The sequence below is a fragment of the Brachyistius frenatus genome, unplaced genomic scaffold (assembly GCF_029030835.1).
Source record: "Brachyistius frenatus isolate BFR_SWC_R1_liver_20210118 unplaced genomic scaffold, ASM2903083v1 Contig_14, whole genome shotgun sequence".
Classification (NCBI taxonomy): Eukaryota; Metazoa; Chordata; class Actinopteri; family Embiotocidae; genus Brachyistius; species Brachyistius frenatus.
This window is the reverse complement of record NW_027210613.1, coordinates 5,990,854-6,016,518: the sequence shown is the minus strand read 5'-3', so window position 1 is coordinate 6,016,518 and position 25,665 is coordinate 5,990,854. Positions and strand designations below refer to the sequence as shown.

Below are 25,665 nucleotides of genomic sequence, written 5' to 3'. Positions count from 1 at the left end.
ATAACTGTGTACAAGGGCTAGGTACAGTAAAGGTAATGAGTTTTTGTGTATGTGCCTGTGATAATGGGGGAGGCTGGATGTTATGGGTAGAGGATGCTTATCATAACAAATACATCCATACATAAAACACGATAGATTACAACTTTTAAAAAACATAGACACGGTATTAAAACAAGAAGGAGAAGACAGATGGAGGGAAGGAATGAAGGAAGAAAATAATAAAATGGAAAAGGACAGAAGGAAGACTCTTTAAACACATCTTTGCTATGACATAAAACAGCCATATTTACACAAATGTTTTGGGGACCTTGTGTTCACTACACACAAACATGTGCTACCACATAAATGTGAAAAACCAGACTGATAGCATGAAGAATGAGGACCTTTTTTCTGGGCAATAAAAAAAAACAAAAAAACTTTGTTTTTGAGTAACCAATATTTTATACAACCTGTTTTACTTAGAGCAGAGGTTGCCAAACTTTTCAGACCATTTACCCCATATACCAAATTAAAGTTCCTAATTGCCTCTTCCCACAGCAGATGCATACATTTTTTTTCCATCAAATAAAATTCATTGGTTTAACCATGCAATAGCCTCAGAGGGGCAAAATAACAACTAGATAGATAGATAGATAGATAGATAGATAGATAGATAGATAGATAGATAGATAGATAGATAGATAGATAGATAGATACTTTATATATAAATATATATCCTGTTTCAACATCAAACAATACATTTACATCCTTTGCTAAAAGTGGTGCCACTCAGCGGCTTAACTACAGAGTTCGTCTCCTCTTCAGCTTTGAAATTTTCGTCTGACCTGTCAGGTCCATTGATGTCACCTTTCTCTCCACAGCTTTTTGATCATTTAAAAATGTCACTCATTGCGCTCGCTAAAATCAATGACAGAGGAGTAAAAATCTGACTATGTCCAGCTAACATTAGCATTATGCTAAGTTAGATGTTATGTCACCTGACATGGCTAAGCATAGGAACATTTTATTTCTAAAATATTGGAATTTTTAACAACAACATTTTACAACACTGTAATGCGTGCGTGTGTGTAATAAAATGAATTTAGATGACAATTATTCGGCCTCTCAGCAAGGCTCTTGCGTACTACCAGTGGTACACATAGCACAGTTGGAGAATCACTGATCAAGAGGTTGATGCCAGAGGTCTTATATAACTTAAGGGGCACTCTACCAAATTTACACCTGAAGGTCAATTTACGGTCGTGGTGAGTTCTGCTCAGCGTGTGAGAACAGCTGTCTTTCTGGCGTCCTTCAGGCGTGCATTATGAGTTTGAAAGATGTGGACGTTTACCATGCAGGCAGGCAGGGTGTGATGAAGAGACTTCGTCAAGTTGGATTATGGGACGTGTAAGACCTTGGGTTTTGACAACTTGACTCATAGTCGGGAGTACCAGTCGGGAAGTCTCAGCCTTTATTTAAATTATTTTTGTTGCAAATCTCCCAACTTGATGGAAAACAAATACTTAGAAAAAGGGATTGCCCCTTTAGGAGATATTATGTGTCAGTATTTCATGTATTTCATATATTTCATATATTCCACATACAAGACAGACACCAGTGTGTGCACAGTATGTGTGTAGGTCAATGTTAGTGTGTGCAACTGTTTCATTGTACTAAGATGACATATACAAGTGTGTGTAAGAGAGAGGAGCGCACCATGACCCATCCTGGTTCCTCTGACCCTGTTCTCTTCCTGCTTTCCAGAGACACAATGGGGACATTTTCACACTAGCGTCGGTCAAGCACCTGAGTCATCGGCGCTTTGTGGTGTCTTTCCAGCTAGACATGGTCCAGCGAACTGATCAAGACCTTTACCGCTGCGTCACTCAGTCCCCCAGGGGCTCTGGGGTGTCAAACTTTGCTGAACTCGTTGTCAAAGGTAAACACTCTCTTTTCCTTATCTCACACTGTTTTCTTTTGGTCTCCCTCCTTCCCCTTCCTGTCTGTTATCTTGACTCAGTTTTCCTGCAGTTTTTTAAATTTTTTTTTATCATAGTATATGGTTTTTTGCTTTTCTTGGTCACAGGAGATGTGATTCAAAGGAGAATTAAAAAAAAAAAAAAAAAAAAGAATCTGACACCCATAGGATGTCATTTGTGCATAATTTTGAAAAGTATATATATCTATTTCTTATCTATTTCCATAAAATTAATTCATCAGAAATTATATGATACTGGTCTCACATGAAGGCTCAGTCTCCCTCATGTGTTGTTTTCTGAGCTGAAGTTGTCAGATAGACTGCCATCCTGAGCTCTTCAGCTCTCTGTCAAAACGTTGCTCACTTGACTTGGACTCCTGCAGCCCCTGTCATATCATGTACCACAGATGGTGACCTCACTCCCATTACTCACTCCAACCCCCACTGCCTGACACCACTTTGACAGCATAGTAATGACATGTTTGTGGAATGGTTTGATGGCACAATAAACTCCAGCCCTCAGCAAAGTGAAGATGAGAAACTGAAATAAGAATGTGAAAGATTCTCAATCCCCTAGTCCTCTGTACTGCGTGCTTTTATTATTGCTTTATTTAAAGACTGTTGTAAAGACAAGAGAAAATGAGTGCAAAAGGAGTTTGTAGCCAAGCCAGTCCACCACTTTGCTACAGACTGAAATATCTCAAAAACTGGTAGATGGATTGCTATGAAATTTCTCAAAGACATTCATAATTCAATGAGGAGGAAGCCTACTGATTTTGGTAATCCCCTGACTTTTCCTCTGGCGTCACCATGAGGTTGGCATTTGTGACTATATTTCTATGATAGAGATATTCATGTCCCCCTTCAGATGAATAACATGGAGATGATAATATTAACCCTTAACCTTTCTTCTAGCTCCATTATTTGCTCAAAATTTTTATTTGTCCCATACTGTACATTTGATTATGGCTAAATACCTAAACAATAATATCATTCCCATCAGCTGAAGTTAGGGCTAATTAGTAAATGTAACATACTTAATTTAGATAATGAGCATGGTAAAAATGATACCTGTCTAGAATCGGCATATTCGGATTGTCATTGTGAGCATGTTAGCAAGCAAATTTTGGCATTTTATTCAAAGCCCTGCTGCGCCGAGGTACAGCCTCACACAGCTGCTCACATGGCTGGAGCCTCAGTTTTATTCGGCTGTGGCGTGAAGTAAATCCTTTTCATTGATATGGAAGCGTGCGCTCGTTTTAGTATTGCTATAGAGTGACTGCCACAGTACAAAATGGAGCCTTTTTGCTAAACTGTTACTAAACCTTCTAACCAGCAGCAGCCACTAAACCTGGAGTCAGTGAATAAGCTAATAGAACGCCATGAAATCCTATTTATTGTGCTCACACTCTCAGCAAATAAATATTACTGTGTGTGTGGTTGTTACTTTTCTTACTTTTTTCATAATGAGGACAAAGATGTTATTTCTGGCAAAGCTGCCCCATAAGATGAGATGGCCAGCTGTAAGTGATGCTCAAGTCAACTGGCTTTGACTCTTAACAAGACTTTCATAAATGTCTTTCTCCTGCTGCACTGCTAAGAAGAGCCCTTATCGTCCCCTTAATGAGTTGGGTCTACTCATTTCTGTACTGTAGCATGCAGGAATTATGATTTAGCTCTCTTATTGCTCCATCGAGGACAGTAACACAGTTACATAATTAACAAAACACATTTTGATCTTTCTCCATGTGTCTCTGGCTTTTGTTGTGGCCCCATAGTTATTATATATTTGATCCTGAGCCCATTTGAAGATGTGTTTTCAGGGATTTTTATCCTCTTAAAGCATACATTTCAGTGGAGAGAAATTCTTAATTAAACAGAGAGTAGCACTGAGAGCAATGTTTAGTTTGAGAATAGCTTTTGTTTTTACTGGTGGAAAATATGGAAAAGATAACTATTAATATACTAAGAAAAACTGAAGAGTGAAATAAACAAAATAAATTAACAGCTGCAAAGTTAAACTGTGAAATAAATAAGTTAGTTGTTTTCAATTTAATTGACTGGCTTCTCGCCTGTAGCCTAATTATCACTTTTTATTATGGATGCAGTCATTGACAGTCCAAAGACGAGCTGCTGCAGGCTAAGGGAAGCAGTACGGACTAGAGGTGAGGCTCTGGTAGTGTTGAAAACCCACAGAGAGGTGGGCCATATAAGACAGAGGTGCCTCTGCAGGAATGAAGGATTAGCCACAGCCACAGATCTCACTGTGATCTTTTCTCATGCTTTGTCCTCGTTTCTTTTGCATTCACATTCCTCACTCACTCTGCTGCCCGTGTAATTGTTCAGTGGCTTGGATCTGCCAGAAATTGACATTTGACTGGTGGGCTTTGGGTTTAAATTTTGGTTAGGCAATCTGTAACGACAGTGATGCGGAGTCTCCTCTTTCATCAAAGCTGTGAGGACAGTTGGAGAAAAAAAAAAGTACAGCACTTATTCCCTCAGTTGCAGAGATCACCACATTAAATGCACAACTGTTTTATCCACTCACCACTTTGCTCGAAATTTATTCAAGGCTCTGAATGCCTTGTTAATAGGTATGACTAATCTGCTATTTTAACACAGTTTGACCTGCTCACATCCTGCAGTCTTTCGGGACTCATTTAAGACTCAGTGGGCTTTAACATAGTGAGAAATCTGTTTGCATACGACTGATTAGTAAAATTAATACCACAACTACACCTCCTTATATCATGCAGCAGTGCTGCAGACCCAGCAGCAAATGCTTTTACCAAAACAAAAAAGGAAAAACACTGCTTTTCATTTCCTCCGCCAGTACCTCCATCTCCCATTGCGCCGCCTCAGCTGCTGCGTGCCGGCTCCACTTACCTGATCATCCAGCTCAACACCAACTCTATCCTGGGAGATGGCCCCATTATCAGGAAGGAGATTGAGTACCGCGCCAGCCAGTCTCCATGGTCAGAGGTGCATGGAGTCAACATGGTCACCTATAAGCTGTGGCACCTGGATCCAGACACAGAGTATCACATCAGTGTGCTGCTGACTCGGCCAGGAGAGGGAGGAACTGGCCCCCCAGGACCTCCTTTGGTGAGCAGGACCAAATGTGCAGGTGAGCCTCCAGATCCAGATGTTAAAATGCACTACACCTACACTAGCTCTATTCACCCACTGCAGTGGGTTTCAACCCTTTTGTCTCATGACAGCTTTAAATAAAACGTTGTTTCCTTGAAGTCCCTTGTGACAGGTTTAGTGTGCACAGGAGTTGTAATTTTTTCTTATTAAGATGTTTGATTTCAAGGATTTTTAGAGGCCTGAACAGGTAAAAGTAATTTGTACGAAGGGTTTCACAAGAAAACAAATGAGAAAGATCAGAAAACTCCAAACATCAGTGCTATTAGTGCCACAAACTGGTACTATATGCACTGGGTGGGGACAACTTATGTGCAAGCTGAAAATACACCACCCAGCTTACATCCATATTGCATGTTATTTATTCTGAAGGTAACCTCTGATTTCCTTGTAAACAAACCAAGCAGTGTTACGGCAAAGCTTGAAATACACCCACCAGTCCAAGAGAGGGCAGTGTGTTTTTGGGATGCTTGGTGCTTTTGCATTAGAGGTAGATGCACATCAGCAGAGACAGGTTACATGACCGAGTTCATGAGAAGTACAAAGGCAGTGAAGTCCTTAGAAGGAGATTGAAGAGGTGGTGGAATATGTATGTCAAGGTCTGCCTTGCAGGAGGCCAAGAGAAAATAACTCAGATGTGTGGTTGTTGTGTTTTGCGTTTTGTTTTTCCCTGACCCTATCCATGCGCTTTGTTTCTCCTAACCCTAACCACATGCTTTTCGATGTTTTCCGAATGCCCTGTAGTGAACTTGTGGGTATATTACAAAGTGGTTGATCTGTTGAACCGCAAGAAGCTATTGGTAGGATTGTCTGTGAAAAAAGTTAAATTGTGGTGTCACTCAAAAATTCCACAGGAAACCTTTCATTTGAATAATATATTATTGTCTGCTCTATTATCTAGTTGCTTTTTTCTTTAATTAGTACCTCTAAATCTTATAGTATGTCTATGTAGTCTTGTAGTTTTTCCATGTTTGGAGAGATAACAGTCCAGGCAGTTATTTCCTGTTTGGGGTTTTGTTTTGGTCTCGGGCAGAAATGTTGTTCTGAAAGAAACCATTATACAGCATGTAGTGCTTCAGGGAATTACAGTGAGCTGTGCTTATGTGATGCAGTGCCCCAGAGCCAAGCATAAGGGAATACAGTGTGTTGAACACCTAACAGAAACCACAAACATTGAGCAGCTGGGATTTCACCGCAAACTGTTCTCATTCACTGCCACAGCTCTGCTCAATGACTTTCTAAATTGTCGAGGCTCATACATTTAATATAGGTATTATTAAATATGTCTTCTTTGCACATAATGAAGTCATTCTAATAAAGAGCCTCAGGTCATTGTACTGATGCCCGTCAGCTGCACACTGTAACTTAAAGAGTGCCTTACATTACGGGGCTGCATCGGTCACGGTAATCTGCTGAAATTCAGTCCGAGAAGAGCTGATAGACAAGTTCTGACTTAGTCACTGCATATACTTATCTCATAAGAAAAGACACATTTGTTATCACTGGTGTTCTCTAAACTCTGGAGCTGAGGAGACTGAAAGGGAGACTTTATTCGCTGCCAGCATGGCAATATTGGTTTGACAGTTATTTAAAAGATAACAGCTGGCTGACTGCAGCAGCTAGCCTAAAGCGGGCTTCTTTGGTGTCAACTGAAGAAGACAGAAACTTTTTTTTTGGCAAGGATAACAAATGGGCAATAATTTGTAGGTAAAAGCTTTTCTTGATTTATCTTTAAAATATCAGAAATTAGTAGAAAATGATGATTATAAATTCCAAGAAGCAAGTGCTCAAGCCCAGTCTTCTGAAGGTAGTTTTGTGATAATTTTTGTTGGTTTGGTCACAGATTTGAGAATTTTTCTTATGAAAGAGACAATTTATTGCTACACAAAAAGGTTTGATTTTGAATCATATCTCTGCAAATTGTTTAGTTGAGTTTACACTGTGATGTCACAAAGACGCACATTATTTAATTAATCAGTTAATCAGTTACAAAGATATTTTGAACAATGTTCTGTCACCTGACCCAAAAACTAATATTCCAATTACAGATCGGATTTATATATGAAATATTTATTCTTTTCAACTGTCATTCAGGTTAAGCTTTTCCTGTCGTGAAGCTTTTTATTTTTTTGTCGAACATTTTGTCGGGCCTTTTTCTCCATCTGTGCACCTGTGTCATTTATCACTGTGCAGACACAGAACACCCAGGGAGAAGAGCAGCCACACCCGTGCTTATTTTTAAATATGTGCGCGCATTTGGAGCATAAAGAATACTGTGCTAATGGAGATCCAGACACAGGAGGTGCAGGCAGTCATTGCTACTCCCTGAATCTGCGACGTGTGTTCGCAGTTACGGGCACACGGGATAGAATGCTTTGTGTTACCCAAAGGCAGTCTGCGGATTCGTCTTCCGTGGTCATCACTCTTCTCTATGCCCAACGGTCTCTCCCTGCCACACACCATCCCTCACATATCTTCCTACCCTGCTCCAGTAGAGCCTCCCTGGCCTCCTCTCCAATGACATATTAGAGCTACTCTCCTCTCCCAACAGCCAAAGACACCCCTCATTCATCAGGCACCATGAGTGAGCTCACAGCCCCCCCACTTCTCCCAGTCCCTGCACTCCCCTCCCTAATTCAAGAGATGCAGACAATTGCACAATATAGAAGTAAAAAAGAAAAAAAGAAAGAAGTTGACAGCAAGAAAGGAGAGTAGTGAGAAGATTGTGGTGTGTGTGTGGGAGCGAGGGTAGTTTTTCACAGTGAGAGAGTGAAATGGCACAAATGAGAGTGAATGTGCGAAAGGTGAAGCGAGAAAGGATTCACAACGTAGGGAAATTGCTTTCACAGTTGCCGGTATCGGTGTTTGTGAAAGTCACTAAACTCAGCCATTAATGATGTATTTACATTTCAACCACTGTGACATTAGCTTGTTCAACCATGTGTGGGATAAGTAATACTGCTGTGTTTGCTCAGCTGTTAAACAGGGCATTCAGATGCAGCACTAGTTCAATACAGAGGAAGTACAGGTGAAACTCAATATTGTCCGTCACTGTGTCTTGTATTTTTTCAAAGTTTTGTGTGACTGACGGTAAAAGTATTTTTGTGTGTGTTTGCGGCTCACATGCATCTGATTGACCCCTGCGGGGCGTGACCAGTGCTCACGGCTCTTACATGGGAGTGTTGTGTTATACACTTCAACAATGTAAACCTCCTCCACCTGGTGTATCTCACTGTCTTGACCCTCCAGGAGTCTCTAATCACCACCTGGTTCCCAGCGCTCCCCTGACCTAACTTCCAAACCATCTGGTCTACGCCACCTTTACTGACCCCACATTCCTACTGCTGCATCCTGATCGTCCCCCTTGCTGTTGGCCTGATTAGGTTTAAGCATGAGAAAATAGATGGTGGGGTTGTTGTGGTGATTTCGGAGAGGTGGTAATTACCCAGTGAACAGAAGGGATATTTGGACCCTCCTTGTATTTAGGAGGAAAGTGAATTTCCTTTCCAGAAGCCGTGTCCCGCCACCGTGACTAATCTCACTCTTCCATGGTCACGCTGAATATTTCCCTCCTTCCCAAACATGTTGGCTAGCCGGCGTCACCACACAGATACACATTCTCGAGGAGGCGAGCTGCGCTGGCGCGGGTGCTGTAAAACTAATGGCCGTGAATGTGAACACGGTCTCTGCCGGGCTCTGATGGCCATCCAGGTGTGCTTGATGAGCCATTGCTGTGATTATCAGCACGGTGCATTAGCACAGCTTGAGGCCCCTCAAGTAAATCACTGAGGAAAGGCGAGCATTTTTACTGCAGGTGGTCCCCAAACTATGTTAATGGGCTTCCACCTGCTGCTGGGTCACTGAACCTTCTGGAAGACCCCTGCCCGCGATGCTCTCGGTCTGTTAAAGGGAGCCAACACTGGAGCATGACTAAAATTAGGCACATTAGGAATACAAGTACTTTCCTTTACTTGACATGTCCTCCATTCTGAGCCAGAATTTCGTAGTTCACATTATAGTTCACATTCGGGCTGTTTGGATTTTTGTGTACTCGGTAACGGGCACCCATGTTCAAGTTAGATTTTCTCCCCTGACAGAGTCAGTTGAGATCCATTCGACATAATCTGAGGAAACTCTTCTCTGTCTGTTTTAAGGGAGATAATAAACCAGAACCTGTCAGATCCACTCTAACTTCCAATCTCCAGGGATCAACATGGTGCTGTGGGCTCTTGGCCATGGTGGGACGGCTGCAGTTTTCATACCACGGGGTGCCAGAAGACGGGGTGCCCGTGGCATACAGACAAATAAGACTAGGCAAAGGGAAGGAGCTGGCACAAATGTCCACTTTGAAAAAACCCATAATGAGCACACTGTGGCCTCTTTGGTGATGCTTTCATCAACTCAGCAGTTAAATGCCTCTCTTTATTTAGCTCCCAGACTGTGCAGACTATCAACTCCACCATTAAGACAATCCTCAGTCACACTGAACAATGGAACATTAACATTTCTTGCCGGGTGCAGTCTACTACTTTATTATTACAGTGCTCACCCATTTATCTACCGTCACATTAGTCTGGGTGAGGTTCAGATCAATGCAGTGGTCATATTTCCATCATATGAGATGTCAGACAGCAAATTAAAAGAACGCTGATGGCAGCGACCTTCAGTATAGAAATGTCATAAAAACAAATTAATTAACTAATTAATTGTAAGGTAATTATTAAAGCAATTGTAAAGTGTTTATACACACACTCAAATAGATACCTAAACACGTATATAATGTGATGTGTATATATATATATGTGTGTGTGTGTGTGTACAAGGGAAACAGACAGAAGGAAAGAAAAATATACATATGTAACAGTGATAAGGACATAGAGTTAAATATTTGTCCTATACAACAAATGTGTGTGTGTGTGATGTGTGTCCTTGCAAGAGTACAGAGCCCCTTTGAAACCCATTTTCTCAGATAATTCTTGTTTTAATGCATTAGCCTGCTCAGTGATGCATTAGCTGTTTTATTTAAGTTCCCTGCACTAATCTGTGCTGCAGTGAGAATCCCTCTGAGTGTGGGAGTCAGTGAAGGAATGAAGACCTTGGCCAGCAACCTCAAACTATACTGATCTCTCCCTGTACCCCATATCTCCGCTGTCACTCCCTGCCTCCCCGGCCCATTACTCAACATGCTCTATTAAAAGAATAAAGCCATACGATACATTATGTAGTATATTGCTTGACAAAAAGGCATTGATTGTATTAATAATGGCCACTGATAAATGCCTCCATTGATACGGAGGATGTCCTTGGCTTAACTTGGCCTGACTTCAGTTTCGGACGTCCTCCTGAACACTGGCTTCTCTGTGCCTCAGACTCTGTGTACAGAGGCTCTGTGTATCTTTCAGCTCACCACTACATTTGAGGGGGATATCAAAGACAGAGCTGTTGTTCTTTTAGTCTGAGTCAGAGAAAGTCAGGGTTAACCCGGCAATGACCAGAATTAACTTGGTACCTTCTAAAAATATGTGACAGGCCATCACGATGACCCAGCAGTAAGAGTGGCCGGCAGAAGTGAATGCCCTTGTATAGCACTGGCATTTTTTGTGTGTGGATTAAACCTTGGGGCAAAGAAGTTTAACTACTGGATAGTCAATTTGCTCTGTGATGTGGAGGCGGGGAGTGGTGGGAGTGCAACGGCAACCCGCAGCCTGTCCGATTAATTAGCGTAATTGGCATGAGTTCCTGCTCCGCCATCGGGGATGTGGGTGTGTTCTGCTGGCAGCAAACTGACCTCTATGTTGTGGTGGGGCAATATGGTGGCACGGAGGAGAGGAACAGCTGAAAAACTGCCAGGGTAGTCCTGGGACATTAGCAAGGCTGTCATTTATCTGTTGTTCTGCTCTGTCTAAAATCTGATATTTCAAAGTAAAACAAAGTTACCTGTGTTTAATCTTCTACAATTCCAGACTTTTCTGATGACATGTCTTGTTTTTGTCACTGGATCTTTTTTTTTTCTTGTCCCTCCCAGAGCCCATGCGTGCATTGCGAGGCCTCACAGCCACAGATATCCAGTCCAGGCAGTTGTCCCTGCAGTGGGAGAATTTGGCGTTCAACCTGACACGCTGCCACACCTACTCAGTGTCCCTGTGCTACCGCTACACCATGGCGGGAGGAGGCGGAGGCCACAACACCACCGTGCGCGAGTGCCTGGCAGTGGAGCACAACGCCTCACGCTTCACGCTGCGTGATCTGCCACCCTACCACGGCATCCATGTCCGTCTGTCACTGGCAAACCCAGAGGGGAAGAAAGAGGGCAGGGAGGTCAACTTTCAGACTGAGGAGGACAGTAAGTCTGGGAGGAGATCGCAGAAAAGATAGTATAAAGACAAACCACAGAAAAACTAAAAGTGAAAAGTGTCACCAGGAAATGGGAAACATTTGGGAGAAATTATCACCTGAACAGTAATATAAACTTAGTGGCCAGTTTATTAGGTACACCCAGCTATTGTAATGCTGTCATACAACAGTTCAGCAATAAATCCTTTCCTACCTTGATTAATGTCACAGCATAGTTCAAACTTTTAAAGTGGTAGTGATTCAACTTCATGCTGATTTAAGAGGATGTTGTTGGTTGTGTGCTGATAAAATGTATTGCTTTCTACCAAAAGGTGTTTCTATTATCTTGTCCACCCCATTTATTTCACTGAGTGGAGGTTAAATAACAGAAACGGCTTTTATAATGCAGTTTAATTACACAATACAACAAATTGCAGCCTCAAAGATTACCACAACATGTTATCAACACCTTTTTAAAACAGATTGAACCAAAAAATGATAACCTTTAAAGAGAGAGTGAGAGTACTGCAGGACTGTTGATCTAATATTTGACTGCTCTAATATTAGCTGGTTGTGCCTGTTTTTTTTTTGGATCTTGTTTTGTCAAAAATGATTTAATATCATTAGAGCTGGCAGTATGTTGTTTTACTGTTTTAAAAGTATTGAATTTGCCCAAATCATTTCCAGATTTATGTGTATTCTATTTTCTCAATCCTTTATTCACAGACCAAGACTCTGGGTTATTCATTGTCATATGTTAAATTGTGTGTTAGGAGTGTGATGTGTCAAATATGCCCGAATATTTCAAATTGTTTAAATGTTCTCAGTAAATGTCAGAATTGAGACTAACCAGAACTGAGACTTCCCATAACCAAACCTTTACTGTCACATTATCCTGTGTTGTGATTTTCCAGCTTCGACCTTGAATTAACTGTACCATTAGTGGTTGAAATACAGTTTCAGTTTTTGTTCATATGTGGTGAATTTGCTTTATATTTCATAACATTGACACTTCTAATGCCTCTGCCGGCCCCTTCTGTTTTTCCCCAACACACTGAGATGGTGACCATCTGACTGAGGCTGAATCAACATTACAAAAGATCCTTTTCATTTTCAGATGAATATAACATTAACGAGAAAACATTATGTCTGACACTCGGGCAATCCTGAGATAGGATTTTGTTCTTATTTCTTATCTCCTATTATTCCTTTGTGCCGTAGCACATCGTCTGCACAGCAGCTGAGGGAGAAATCAATTCTGCCATGAAAATATCTAAACGAGCAAGATTTTTTTTTAGAAAAAGATATATACAGAGAAAGATTGAAAAAGATCAACTAAGAACAAGAAAGCAAGTGAATTTGTTTGATATATATATATATATATATATATATATATATATATACACACACACAGTATCTGCCAATTATAAACGTTTTTTTTTCTCCAAAAATCCTTTGCAACTTTGTCCTCCAGACTAACTCGATCCAAAAATAACAGTCAACTCAGCTGTTTGGCTCTTGCTTTAGCCTCAGGCCTGAATCTCACACAGCATTCTTCCTCTGTACAGAGCTCATACAGACTGTGGGGACACGCACTGACACTGAATGGCCCAAAAAACTGTGTATAGTTGAATGTTCATGCAATCATAGTCCTCTCACTGCCACTCAGAAAGGCATTTACTGGCAAACTACTGACATTTTATGAATATATTTCAGCTGTCACTGAAGATAGATATAAAATTATAATATTTTTCATGTATTTTTTTCCTCTCGTCTGTGTTGTAGTTACATCATTTATGCAGTTCATGAATTAACTGTATCCTTATCCGATTATTCTCTGCCTGCTGCTCACTGTCTGTCTGAGTGTCTCGTGCGGTCCATTGTTCTTGGCCACTGTGACATTCACTCCTGTGATATTGACAGCAGAGGCTCATTGTGGGATTAGCCCTTCAATTTCCCTGACAAATGTTTGTTCTGAAAATGTCTTATAGTTCCCGGAGGCATCGCACCAGAGTCTCTCACCTTCACCCCGCTGGATGACATGATCTTCCTGAAGTGGGAGGAGCCTGTCGAGCCCAACGGCCTGATTACCCAATATGAGGTGAGCTCTCGGAGACGCTCAGCTGCTTTTCTCCTTCCTGTAACTTCCAAAGTTGTTTGTCTCATTGTAGCTTTCATACTTGAAAGAGTAAGACAATTGTTAGATGTCAATGTATTCAAACTTTTTTTATTTTTATTTTATTTTTTTACTTTTAACTTGCTAAATGAAAAGACGTTGAGGTCAATGTAATGCTACTGTAGTGTAAACCTCTCAAAATACAATAACAAACAAGACAGAGCCACTAACGTAGCCTAAACTCTAATATAGTAGCATGAAGGGACAGCTGAAGGGACAACAGCTTTTATGTGTAACATGTAATCTCACAGAATGTATTTAAGTGATGCCATCACTTTTTTTTTTTTTATTCAAACAAAAGCCATCACAGATGAGAAAGCCATTTATGTCACAGTTAAAATTTTAAATGGGTAAATAAATTGATGACCTCTAGACATGGTAAATAAAACCTCAATGAAGATCGCACTGATGTGCAGGAGGATGAGACCTTTTAGCAGAGATGTCCAACCTTTTTGCCTCTTAGAGCTCCTTTGAGCTACTGGATAAATCGTGATCGAGCGGTTTGAGACCCCGGCCTTATAGCGACAGAGTCGCATGACATGGGTCACGCGTTCAACCTGACAAAGGAGCCTAACACCTTGCAGTCATCCCGAACCAAATGTTATTTTGATATTGCGAGTGACAATAAACTTTGGTGTCATCCAAGGCGAGAGCTTCCAACAATGTGTGATAACATTGGGCTATAGATATGAGGGGTAACACTCCACTACAGATCCAAAGTAAACTTAGTTTCTGTCATCAGACAAGCTGCAAAAGTCTCCATTTTAGGTGTATTTAAATACAATTAACAAGTAACTAGTTCGACAAGAAACACTCTTGGCTACGGTTCTTAAATAGTGGACACAAAGGTCATAAACCTCTAGCAGAGACTTCAGCTATTAAGCCTCTGGAGGACAGAATATATCTCAAACAATTATAGGGCTACCGACATATATGGTAAAGCACTAATGTAAGATAATACTAACAACATACACATTCAAAGATTAGAGTATTTAGGGTTTTCTTGCAAAACTCAAACAGCATGTTACCAACATGTCCATTCTCACTTTCCGATCAACAATTAATCCAGCGCAAAGTAATCCCCAGCAACACCACAAATTTAGCATTTTCCTGGAACTCACAAGAGCCTGATCTTTAGATTTTTTTTGTGTCTGTTACAAAAATACTCTCTACCCTCTCTTTTTGGCAAACCATTTTCAGCATCTATACTGTGACAGGCGCAGAACAGATACAGCACGCGCTTAATCACCGAACCACTTTGCTGCACCCTTTAGCGCAATGATGAGCTGTGCCTATGTTACCAAAAATAGTAGCGATGGTTGAATACATTCCCGCTGACCTTGAGCACATGACCTGGACTTAACACTGAACTTGTGCCATTAAAATAGACCCTGGTACTGTTAATCAATAAATCACATGCATCTGTTGTACTGTAGGGCTTCGATTTAGCTGGATAATGGTCTTGTATTTTCTGTATAACCTCTGTCGGTGAACCTATCGGTAGGCCCGCCTACTGATCCTCAAGTCTTCTTGGCCCATCTTGCAATGTCGCCTCAAGGATATTATTAAATACGATTTCTGGTTTGACATATTAAGTGGAGGCTGCAAAGGATTTTTTACTCTGTAGTGTGCTGATCTCTCTCAACTGACAGAGAAAGCTTTATACAGAGCTGCAGAAATCCTCTTCATTTCTCTCAGATTAAACCATTGACCACTCTGCCTGAGCTTATCGACCGTAGCGCTGTCTTGCATGCCCCCCTCATTGCTCTGTGCAGTGTCTGGCATCTTTTTATGTCTGCCTTTGTAGCGGAAACACAGCGGTCTCTCTCTGTTTAGTCACTGGATAGCTCATAATTCTATCTTCACACTAAGGAGGCCTGAGCAGGCATTAAGCTCTTCTTAGGATAATCAGCAGAGCCTTTTGGTTTGGCTCGAGTGGCGTCTTCAGTGTGTGTGGTGTGCGTGTTTGTGTAGCACATGCATAAGAGCATATGCTGTGCACAGTATGTGAGTGTGTGTGTGTTCATTACTTCAATGAAGTAGATCTCTTCCAGCTCTAATGTATATCCTAATATGCTCACCCTTGTCTGATTGCAGTAAGGTCATCTCACTTAGCTCTCCACTATTTCAAAGAGCAGACGTGGAAATTCTCACGAGGTTCGGGCAAGGCAAATCACCTGTTGATGAAAAACTTTATAAAAGATTTCCCTTTTAAAGGAATTTGTGAGTGTTAATAAGAGTTAATTGAACTAATAAACACTTAGAAGTATTGATTTAAACGCTTCAACATAGGTTTTAATGTGTGGTATTATCAGTTTTTGGCCTTTATAGTGTATTAGAAAATCATTTTCCACTCAACATACTGCTTGAAAAACGTCAGTTTGCTTGTATGCTTAACAATTTGACTTAACATTGCCAATCAAGTCTCATTCATCAAAGTAATTAGCACATTGATTGAGAGAAGCAAATTCATTTTCCTTATTCAAATGAATTAAATATTTGAATTACTACTTATGACAGACACAATTTGTCACCAAATTAATGCTCTTGATTAATGAGACTCCAAAATAAACATTGTGCTTAAAATGTATTAGCAGTAACAACAACTAAGCACAAAATCATTGCTGAAGTTTTTATGATATTACCCTGAGACCGTCCTGTTTTTTCCCCCCCCTCACCTTACAACAGATCAGTTACCAGAGTATTGAGTCATCTGATCCGGGTATCAACGTCCCAGGACCCAGAAGGACGGTGTCCAAGCTTAAGAACGAGACCTACCACATGTTCTCCAACCTCCACCCTGGAACGACCTACCTAATCTCTGTCCGAGCACGTACAGCCAAGGGCTTTGGCCAGACCGCCCTGACTGAAATCACCACAAACATCTCAGGTACCACTGATGATGTGCTGTAAGATAGAAATGGAGACAGGCAGCCTTCCTGTGTAGCATCAGCTCTCTGTGCAGTCACTACCTATCACCAATGCAACATGCAGGTACAACACTAGACTTCTCCCACCTTGTGCTATAATTAGGATGCGGGGTTTCTCTCTTTTGACCTCGGTATCTTCCTCCCTCGCTGAGGTAAAACTACTGCTCCCACAGTGTAAGAGCTATTTTCCATTGCCTTTCCCAACTGCTGGCACACTGTCATCTCACAGTCCTCAAGACATAAATTAAGTCGTAGGAAGCGGAGAAACACCACAGAGGGGACACTGCTGTGTGTTATGTATAAAGAAAGATGCAGTACATTCTGGGGACAAGGGATGTCACTTTCGAGAGTCTCCGAGCTTATTACTGGTGATAGAAATCCAGCCTTTGTGTTTCTATTTCCCTTTAATGATGCATTTGCGCTCGTGAAGGGATGGGATTACACCTCTTAGGAACACACAACGTGGCCACTTCCTCCCAGTCTTGCTCACACATTCACTCTGTCCTCCTCTTTCTGCCCCTATCTCTTTACAGAGAGGTCCAGTTTGTTTAATTATAGATTTAGTGCCCAATCACAGCTTACTGGCTGGATGTCAGACAGAACTGTGGCACAAAGCCAGACCGCAGATACAGTCCAAAAGTCTTTGTAGATCATCCTCAACCTTCTCCACTGGCCCACGGTGCAGAACATTCACTTACACTGAGCATCTCTCAAATCTGCACTGACAGCTAGCAAACACTGAACACCTTCAACAGCTACAACTGTCAGCATCTTCAAGCAACACACACAGAGTATCCGACTACATACATTTCCTCATTCGCATGCACACATACGATGTGTGCACCGTGGCTGATACACACTTATCCTTCAGACAGACTCCGTTTGGCAGCAGGCATCACACCCTCTTTTAGTTCTGCAGACCTTTAATGTCAACAAATGCACATTCAGTTTTCCTTGCCTCTCCTTAATTGATGTCAGCTCTTTTCTGCCGCGGTATTAGCAAACTGCTTTTTAATATGATAATTATCGATTCCTCATGAATAGTTTGCTCTCCTTCACCTCACTAATTGACTGCTGATATTAAAGACAAATGTGCCGCCACGTCTCCAGTGGAAGCGCGCGACTTTACCCAAATACTTTCAAATGAGAAACCCATTCTATTTAGCCTCACTCCCATGACTTTTAATTGGCCTTGTGTCCAAGACAACTCAAATGGAAATTCAGACTGTGTACTGAATATGAGAATATGTGTATCGGGTGTATCAGCATGGGTTAGCCTTTTAAAATTAAACTGTCTGTCAGTGTAACATGACAATTTAGGGATGAACATATTTATGTGGAAGGAGAAAGAAACAGAGTTTGACCTGAATTAATGTTTCCTGAATGAGCACAGGCTCAGGTTAGATGTGTGTCTGTGTGTGTGTGCATGTGCCTCAATTGTTTTTTTTTACATGTAAACTTTGTTGTGTCTTTCTGCATGTCCACAGCTCCTACGTTTGATTACGGAGACATGCCGTCTCCCCTGAGCGAGACAGAGAGCACGATTACCGTCCTGCTGCGCCCCGCCCAAGGCAGAGGAGCACCTGTCAGGTGAGGATGCCATCTCAAATGTTCACATTATATTTTTTTAATACCAAACATGGCTTATTGAAGCTACACATTCCCTCTGTGTCCAGCACATACCAGGTGGTGATTGAGGAGGAAACTGGGAAGAAAGTGAAGCGGGAGCTAGGGCTTCAGGAGTGTTTCCCGCTGCCCATGTCACACGGGGAGGCTCAGGCCCGAGGCACACCACACTACTACACTGCCGAGCTGCCACCCAGCAGTCTGCCAGAGGCCAGCCCCTTCACTGTGGGCGACAATCACACCTACAACGGCTACTGGAACAGTCCTCTGGACCCCCGCAAAAGCTACCTTGTCTACTTCCAGGCTATGAGCAACTTCAGAGGGGTGAGTGACTGTGAACTCACAAAAGTGGTGCAGCAACACTTCATCCCCTCTGTAGACATTCATATTCAGAGTAATTCTGAGCCAGTGTTGAGCGCTGTTAATGACTATCTGTATTTACAGTAGCAATGCTGTGGTTGATGCTGTAGAACAGTTGGCATTGTTTGGGCTAGCAACCCTTGAAAGAGCATTTATGCAGTTAAAGAGGTTGTTGGATGAAAACAAACTGAGCTGACAGCGTAACTCCTTGAAAACTACTAATGTTTACATCCCACCGCTTTGATTCTTTGCAAACAAAGCGTTTCTGAGAAAGGAATTACTTGCATTCATTACTTAGAGCCAGCAAAGCTGTGATGAGCTGGAATTACTCAGCAAACAATGTACTTCACTTTGCTTCATTCGTCTTTTATTGTCTATTTTTTTTTAGTTTTCTGTCTCACTCCTTTCCTCTTTGTCCTTTTACCTCATGTCCCTGTCTGCTCCTTTTTTCTTCATGCACCTAATCAGTTGATTATCATTGAAAATAGCCAGTGATAGTAGACCAATGTAACACAAAACCAAACCTAATTCTTGGTCATGTCTACATTTGTATGTACATTACAAACCGCAGTGAATCTTGGTTGTCGCCCTTGTTGATTGAGAAACAGTATGTTGTCCCACACTGCTGTGTTTCCTTTCATTTCATCGTTCTTGAGCAGACAAAGACCTCCAGTCGTACCCAGAGGATGCCACATTACCTTTCCAAATTCCGTTACTGGAAGAGATGCTACTTGGGTGAGGCAATTACTTAAAGATAATTGGGCACAGGTGCAGATGATCAGAGGTAGAAAGCTACTGCTTTAATATTCACAGACTGTAGCTGAGAAATGTTGCTGTAGGTAACAAAGTCTTCCGTGTCCAGAAAGGACTAAATACATGCAAGCTGGATCACTTGTGTGTGTTTTTGAGTCCTAACAGTTGCTGGTTCTTTACTTCTTTTTTTTGCATTAGTGTGTTATAGAGTCCCATGAACAGAGCTGGGTGGCTCAAACCCACCAGTAGCATCTTTTTCCAACTCAGTGGAGAAACACACGGAGGGAGTGCAGTGTGAGCACTTCACACAACTAGGCTACTAAGAATGGGATTAGATAGGGGAGGCCTGGTTTTACCGGCGGATGGGATTAGGTTTTGTTTTGCCTGGCAGGGGGCCAGCAGCCATGACCCACAATGAATGGAGCCCAGCGCCAAATCACACAGCTAACACTGTCCCCAGTCTCTCAAACAGCGGTGCCTTCAACTGGAAATACAGTAGCCACATCTGTGTCGAAATCTGGGCATCGATGCTGCATGACGGAAACAATTCCTGGGAGGACAGTAACTTAATTTTCTCGGGCGCACATAGAGCTTCAGTCAAAAAAGGACAATTTACTCCTGTAAAACACATAATCCTTTCGTTAGTGTTTAAGAAAAATTGCTTTTGTCAGTCTCTGTTGGAGGTTGTTGTTTCCTTCTTTTTTTTTTAAAGCACAATAACTTTTTTATTGAGTTTTTGTTATCAGGGATGTCGGCTAAAAAGCATGTGATTTACCAATAGTCAATGAGTTCAGCACAGTGGAAGAGATGCTTATTTCAATGCATATAACCCATGAATGTCATATCAGGGAACTAAAGACATGTCCCAGCAGGTCTGTGTCAACATGAGTACTTCAGCAGAACATTTTGTAGACTGTATGCATAAATTAAAAAAAGAAGCTTGAAATAGAAGCAATTAGAAGTTTTGTAAATTATACACCACGACACCTTTTGACTGTGTGGTGGTCAATTTCGGGAGACGGGTCACAGATGAGGATGGAGTCGAAGATTAATACAAAAGAATTCTTTATTTTCTCTTGCGCATGGGGAGAAGTCCATCACTTGTGCAAAGCAATGAAGTTCTACCCCGAATACAAACACAAATACAGTTTTTATACTCTCACTTTGCATAGAAGTGGGCTGAGACTTTATTTCACAGAATCCATACATAGGTCCATATGTGCATACGTGCCAAGCACATGCATCCAGCTGGTTTCACTTATATTGTAAACAACATTTGGTGTTGTTTATTAAAAACATGTTTGTGACTAGCAGGAGTCACTTTTATGATGTCACTTTTATGACATCACTTTTATGGTGTTTAAGGAAAGCTTAACTGTGACTAGTAGGGAGTATATAGAGTTCAACTCCGCCATATGTTATTTCCATAGTGTCACAATAGGGTAAAAATATATAAGCTGCTATAATAGTATGTGATGCTATGTTAGATGTATTAATAAGATATGTTAGTAATATGTAATGTTATAAATCATAGCATGTATATGAACAGTAGATATGAAAGCTCTCCACAGCTGGTAATGAGAGTATTAAGAATTCAGCGTTGTCATTTTTCTCTTCACAGAGTTGCCTGACAGCGACCACATCCAATTGTTAATGAAACGGTCTATTAAAACCACAGATGTTCGTATGTTCATGTTCATGCAGCCTGTATGGACCAGGAGCGTTTCAGCACTTTTGTGCTGTTTTGTATCTTCCTGCTTATCATCCATGTGCCACTATGCATTACAGGGTATTTACATTTTAGCATTGTGCTCACACTGTCATGAAAAATGCAGGGGAAAAAACAGCATTTTAGTAAAAAATGCTTTCAGCATATGCATGAAGAGGGAAGCATTTTTGTTGTGTTTTTTTGTATTCAGAAGAGGTAAGTGTGATTACCTTATGCCCACTCATTTTATCAAAAGAAAAATAAAATTCTGATCTTGAGCTCAAAGAGTAGCTGGCAGTGAAAGCAGCTCTTTCTGAAGAGTGAAACATCAGAAACGTCACATATTTACTTGCATAAAACAGTTGTTGACAAAGGTTTCTGCACATTGAAGTGCTGATAAAGTTGCTGTGTTTGGCAATCATTTCAGGTAGTTGCACCCTGAACTCTTGAAATGTAAACAGAATTGTCAGCCTCCTTACTTTATCATTTAATTGTGTGCCTTATGGAACCTGTGTGGAGTGTTTGTGTTTGTCTTTGTACAGGGGAAACATTACACCTAACCCTCTGCAACAGTGGCAGATGTGGGAATAGTTTGAACAATATATGGAAACCATAATATTTGGCATTTATCCATGCTAATTATCTAGAGAGTGGCTGTCAAGCCTCTGTAATTGCTTTGATTGATCCATCTAAAGAGGTACTTGAAAGACTGTGGATACAAATTGTAGCTTTGACGGGTGCAGCATAGGCCATTTATTACATCTAGACTTAGATCTCCCAACTTTACTCGCACACCCACGCACGCACGCACGCACCACACGCACACATTGTTGGCATTTGTGTTTTGTATTTAGAGCTGCCAGGAACCACCAGCCTCTCTGGCGTGACTGGCACTGCACGGAAAGACATGCGATGTGTCTTCAACAATCTGGAGCTTGCCAATTAACTATTCTGCTGAGCTGGTACACAATGATTTAAACGTGTGTGTTATCGAATGTGCTCCTATCCATCACAATAGCCTATTTTTTTTTTTTTTTTTATCATCTGCAGTAAGTAGATGTAAATGTATCGGTCTTAATTTGCCAAAGCTTGTAATGATTCAATTTATGATTGATTTCAAATGCTTTCTCCATAAAGGAGGCAGGTTCAGATGAATCAGCTGTTTTTAGATATTTTATATAATTGAGTCAGTCCTTGGAAAGCTCAAAGTCAGCCGTCAGCATTTCTGGAGACACATAAGTGAGCTAGGGCTGCACTTTTTAAATTTGATTAATGATGATTAATTAAAACAAATTGAAAATCTGTAGCAATTGAAATAAATCCTGTTATGCTATAGAGAAGTGCACCAACAGTCAAATACATACGTCTTCGCTGCGTGAAGTATGGCTTTTCACTTGCATTTAAAATATTATATATCATATCAAAATGTAAATCACAACCTCAGAGACTAGAAGTGTACAGTATTTGTTTATATGGCTGTTATCTGCAGTCTAATGCTCTGGTTTATGACCAAGTACCTTCAAAATTGATGATGTCGCCAGCAGCTTCGGATATACTTAACTGCTTGTTAGTAATCGTTAACGTGCCAACATGCTGAACTAAGATGGTGAACACAGTAAATGTTATTTCTGCTCAGCATAAGCATGTTAACATTGTCATAGTGAGCATGTTAGCATCCGGACATTAGCATTTAGTTCAAAGCACCGCGGTGTCTCGGTACAACCTCACAGAGCTGCTAGCGGGACTGTAGAATGTGATTAATGTTATTATATTTCATATTTATATATTATTATGATTACATTCGGATTGCATTTTTATGTTATTGTACTTCTGTAAATAAAAACATTTAGAAAAGGGCAAAATTTTATGTAAAAGATTTTAGGCTCCACCTAAAATCTGTCAAAAAGCAGCGCCAAACACAACACTGTTCAAATAGCAAATGTACTTGTGCTCATCTGAGCGCTCATATGTGTGTTACTCTTAAATGAGTTTTGGTCTGGTGCATCGTTGTTGCATTGCTATCTTGAGGCAGCTAAAAGTTATTGACCAACAAAAAACGGGACTTCAGCCAATCATGCAGTATTTCAAAGTTATTTTATGGGCCCATTAATAATATAGTAATATGTTTTATAGGTGGGTGCAGATTCTGCTTATTACACGTACAGGGACTTGCAACTGCGCACAAACAGGCAAAAGTTAAAGAATAAGATGACATTGTGAATGATTATTATTATTGTGCACATCAATCTGATCAATCTGCACAAGAGCAGATGTGTTTCTCTTCTGCTCAGCAAATCAACCGTTATAATATCAAGCTACAGAGGTGCAAGCTCACCTGACCCTTAAATGGAATGGGAGATGACTCTTTTATTTCATGTGATTCCCAAAACACACCAGTGATGAATTAGGGCATGAAGTTCCAGCTCTTTGAACTATGTGCCTTACTTTGCACTCAGATTGCCCACTGTTAAACAAACAATAGATGATTTAGACACACCCTAAATGTTCTTGTGCCATGCACTTTAGACTGTGTGTTTAGATCATTAAAGCAGAGCTCAGCAACTCACAGGTGTCAACATGAGTTTATGATTATGGTCATATATATAAATACATATATGTTCAGAGAGAAGAAATTATGGCATAGACAAATTCTGAACCATTCTGAATTAAACCACATCCTTGAGTACAAGGGCAACTGCATTGCTTTGTATTGATTTATTGGTTGCCTTTATACTTGACTCCAATAGTAGCCATATGTATTAAATCATATTGTACAATGTCGAACATTAAAAACAAATACCTTGTGCTTGAAAGACTGTTGCTATGTTCACTGTTGCGTTGTTAGTAAAATGTATAACTCTAACAACCTTGAGTGCCACGTGTAGTTACACATATATATGACATTCATTCATGCTGTCACTCACAGAGCGTGTGCCTAGGTTTGGGGAAATTACAGGCTTTCTGACAGAAAGACACGTTTGTCTACATTTTGGTTCTGTATTTTCAGATTTAACCATCAAGTTAAGAGAATGTTTAAGACTCAGTTTCAAAATGAATTTTTATTTTAAAACAGCTATTTAACCAGAGTTTGAGGAAAGCGCCTTTTGCTCATTTCCGAATAGGCAAATTTGCATAATTGTCCCATAATGCCTGAATTAGCATCTGTAAATCTTAATTTGATAATACATCTCCTCCATGAGGTGGCAGGATGGAATTGGATTACAGTCTTGGATCTCATTAGTGCTGTTTGACAAAGGTCCTTTTCATAACACTGAGATGTCATCAGCTGAAATTTGAATACAATTAATTATTTTTCATAGTGGTGCACTGGTCTGAAACCCTCTTTTTAATTATGCTCTGTTTCAACTCTCATCTTTTCTCCTTTAGCAAGAATTTGTAATCTCCTCTCACACTTTGCCACAGCTCTCAGATTTTAGATATTTTTTTCTAATGTCATCAGTAGGACTTTTAACTCGGAGGTAATGTGCCCTTTTACTCCGAATCATTCTTCTTGTAGTTTATCTTTGTCTTCATCACAAAGTGAATCATGCTTTCTTCTGAGAAGAATAGTGCGACCCACTCATGTTTAGCAATTTGAATTTTTAATCTGAGGGTAGAAACAATAGAGCAGGGAGCTGGTGCTGCTTCCAGATGTGGATCAGAGTTACTTTACATGTTTACTGCTTAGCTGTGGAATAAATATCATGTTTCACTCATGTGTTTTTATCTGTTGTATTCATATTTTCAGTGTGATAAATATATATGTGTGTATATATATATATATATATATATATATTTATATATGTGTGTGTGTGTGTGCGCGCGCCACAGCTCGGTATTTCACGTCGCCCTCTTTTCTCTTATCACATCCCCTTTATGCAAAATGCAAAGCGACATCTTTCCCTCTGATGTCTGTGTTTTCTTTCTCTTTCAGGAATCCAGAATAAACTGCATTCGCATTGCTCGCAAAGGTAATTCAACGTGAATATTTCTCCTCCCGCAAACACTGTGAATTTAAATACATTTGCCTACATAATCTCTGAATCCCTTAAAAGATTGTGTACCGTCTCATTAGATATGAAAGATAAGAAATTAAGAGTGCAACCATAATAGTATTACTTTACTTTGTACTGCACTATTATTCACCTCTGTCTCAAGCACAACAGCATAGATCTGGACAAATTTTCTCTGACAGTCCTGGTTGTTTAGCAGTGAGCCTCAGAGAAAAAGGCAACAAGCAGGGAAGGATTAGAGGTCAGGCTTTCATCCTGTTTGTTTGGGAGCAGACAGTGGGACACACTATATCAAAGACAGACTCTTTGTTCTCATCAGCAGCCCACCAGACAGCTACATCTGAGGGCTTTGACCTTAGTGCCGTCCAGAAGGGTTCTCCAGATCAAAACTTCCAGATGTAGCCACCCTGGCCTATCGGTGTAAGAAAACCCTGCCCCCCTCCTCCCCCCATCCTCTGTACCTCAGCTTTTGGATTCAAAGGGACATGAAAAGGGCAGAGAAATTGACTTTAAGCCCTGATGGCAGGAGAGCCCCTCTGCCATAGTACGCAGTCAGATCATGGTGAATAAAAGTCATGTATTTATAGTTATCATAGCACCGCAACAGTAAGCAGAGCCTTTCGACTAAATTGACTTGGCGGGGTGTCTTTTTTTTTTGGTGA

General features: G+C 40.8%; 1 protein-coding gene across 4 annotated transcripts in view; it reads left to right on the top strand.

The window, feature by feature from the left end:
- The window catches only part of ptprub (protein tyrosine phosphatase receptor type Ub), a 162,452-nt gene that overhangs the window by 102,323 nt on the left and 34,464 nt on the right, over positions 1-25,665 (top strand). For all 4 annotated transcript variants that reach the window (XM_069693312.1, XM_069693311.1, XM_069693310.1 and 1 more), the window contains exons 6-13: positions 1,744-1,918; positions 4,791-5,084; positions 11,130-11,447; positions 13,429-13,538; positions 16,302-16,503; positions 18,031-18,133; positions 18,220-18,493; positions 24,925-24,961. In XM_069693312.1, the coding sequence (XP_069549413.1) occupies positions 1,744-1,918; positions 4,791-5,084; positions 11,130-11,447; positions 13,429-13,538; positions 16,302-16,503; positions 18,031-18,133; positions 18,220-18,493; positions 24,925-24,961 (1,513 nt within the window). The remainder of the gene's footprint in view (positions 1-1,743; positions 1,919-4,790; positions 5,085-11,129; positions 11,448-13,428; positions 13,539-16,301; positions 16,504-18,030; positions 18,134-18,219; positions 18,494-24,924; positions 24,962-25,665) is intronic.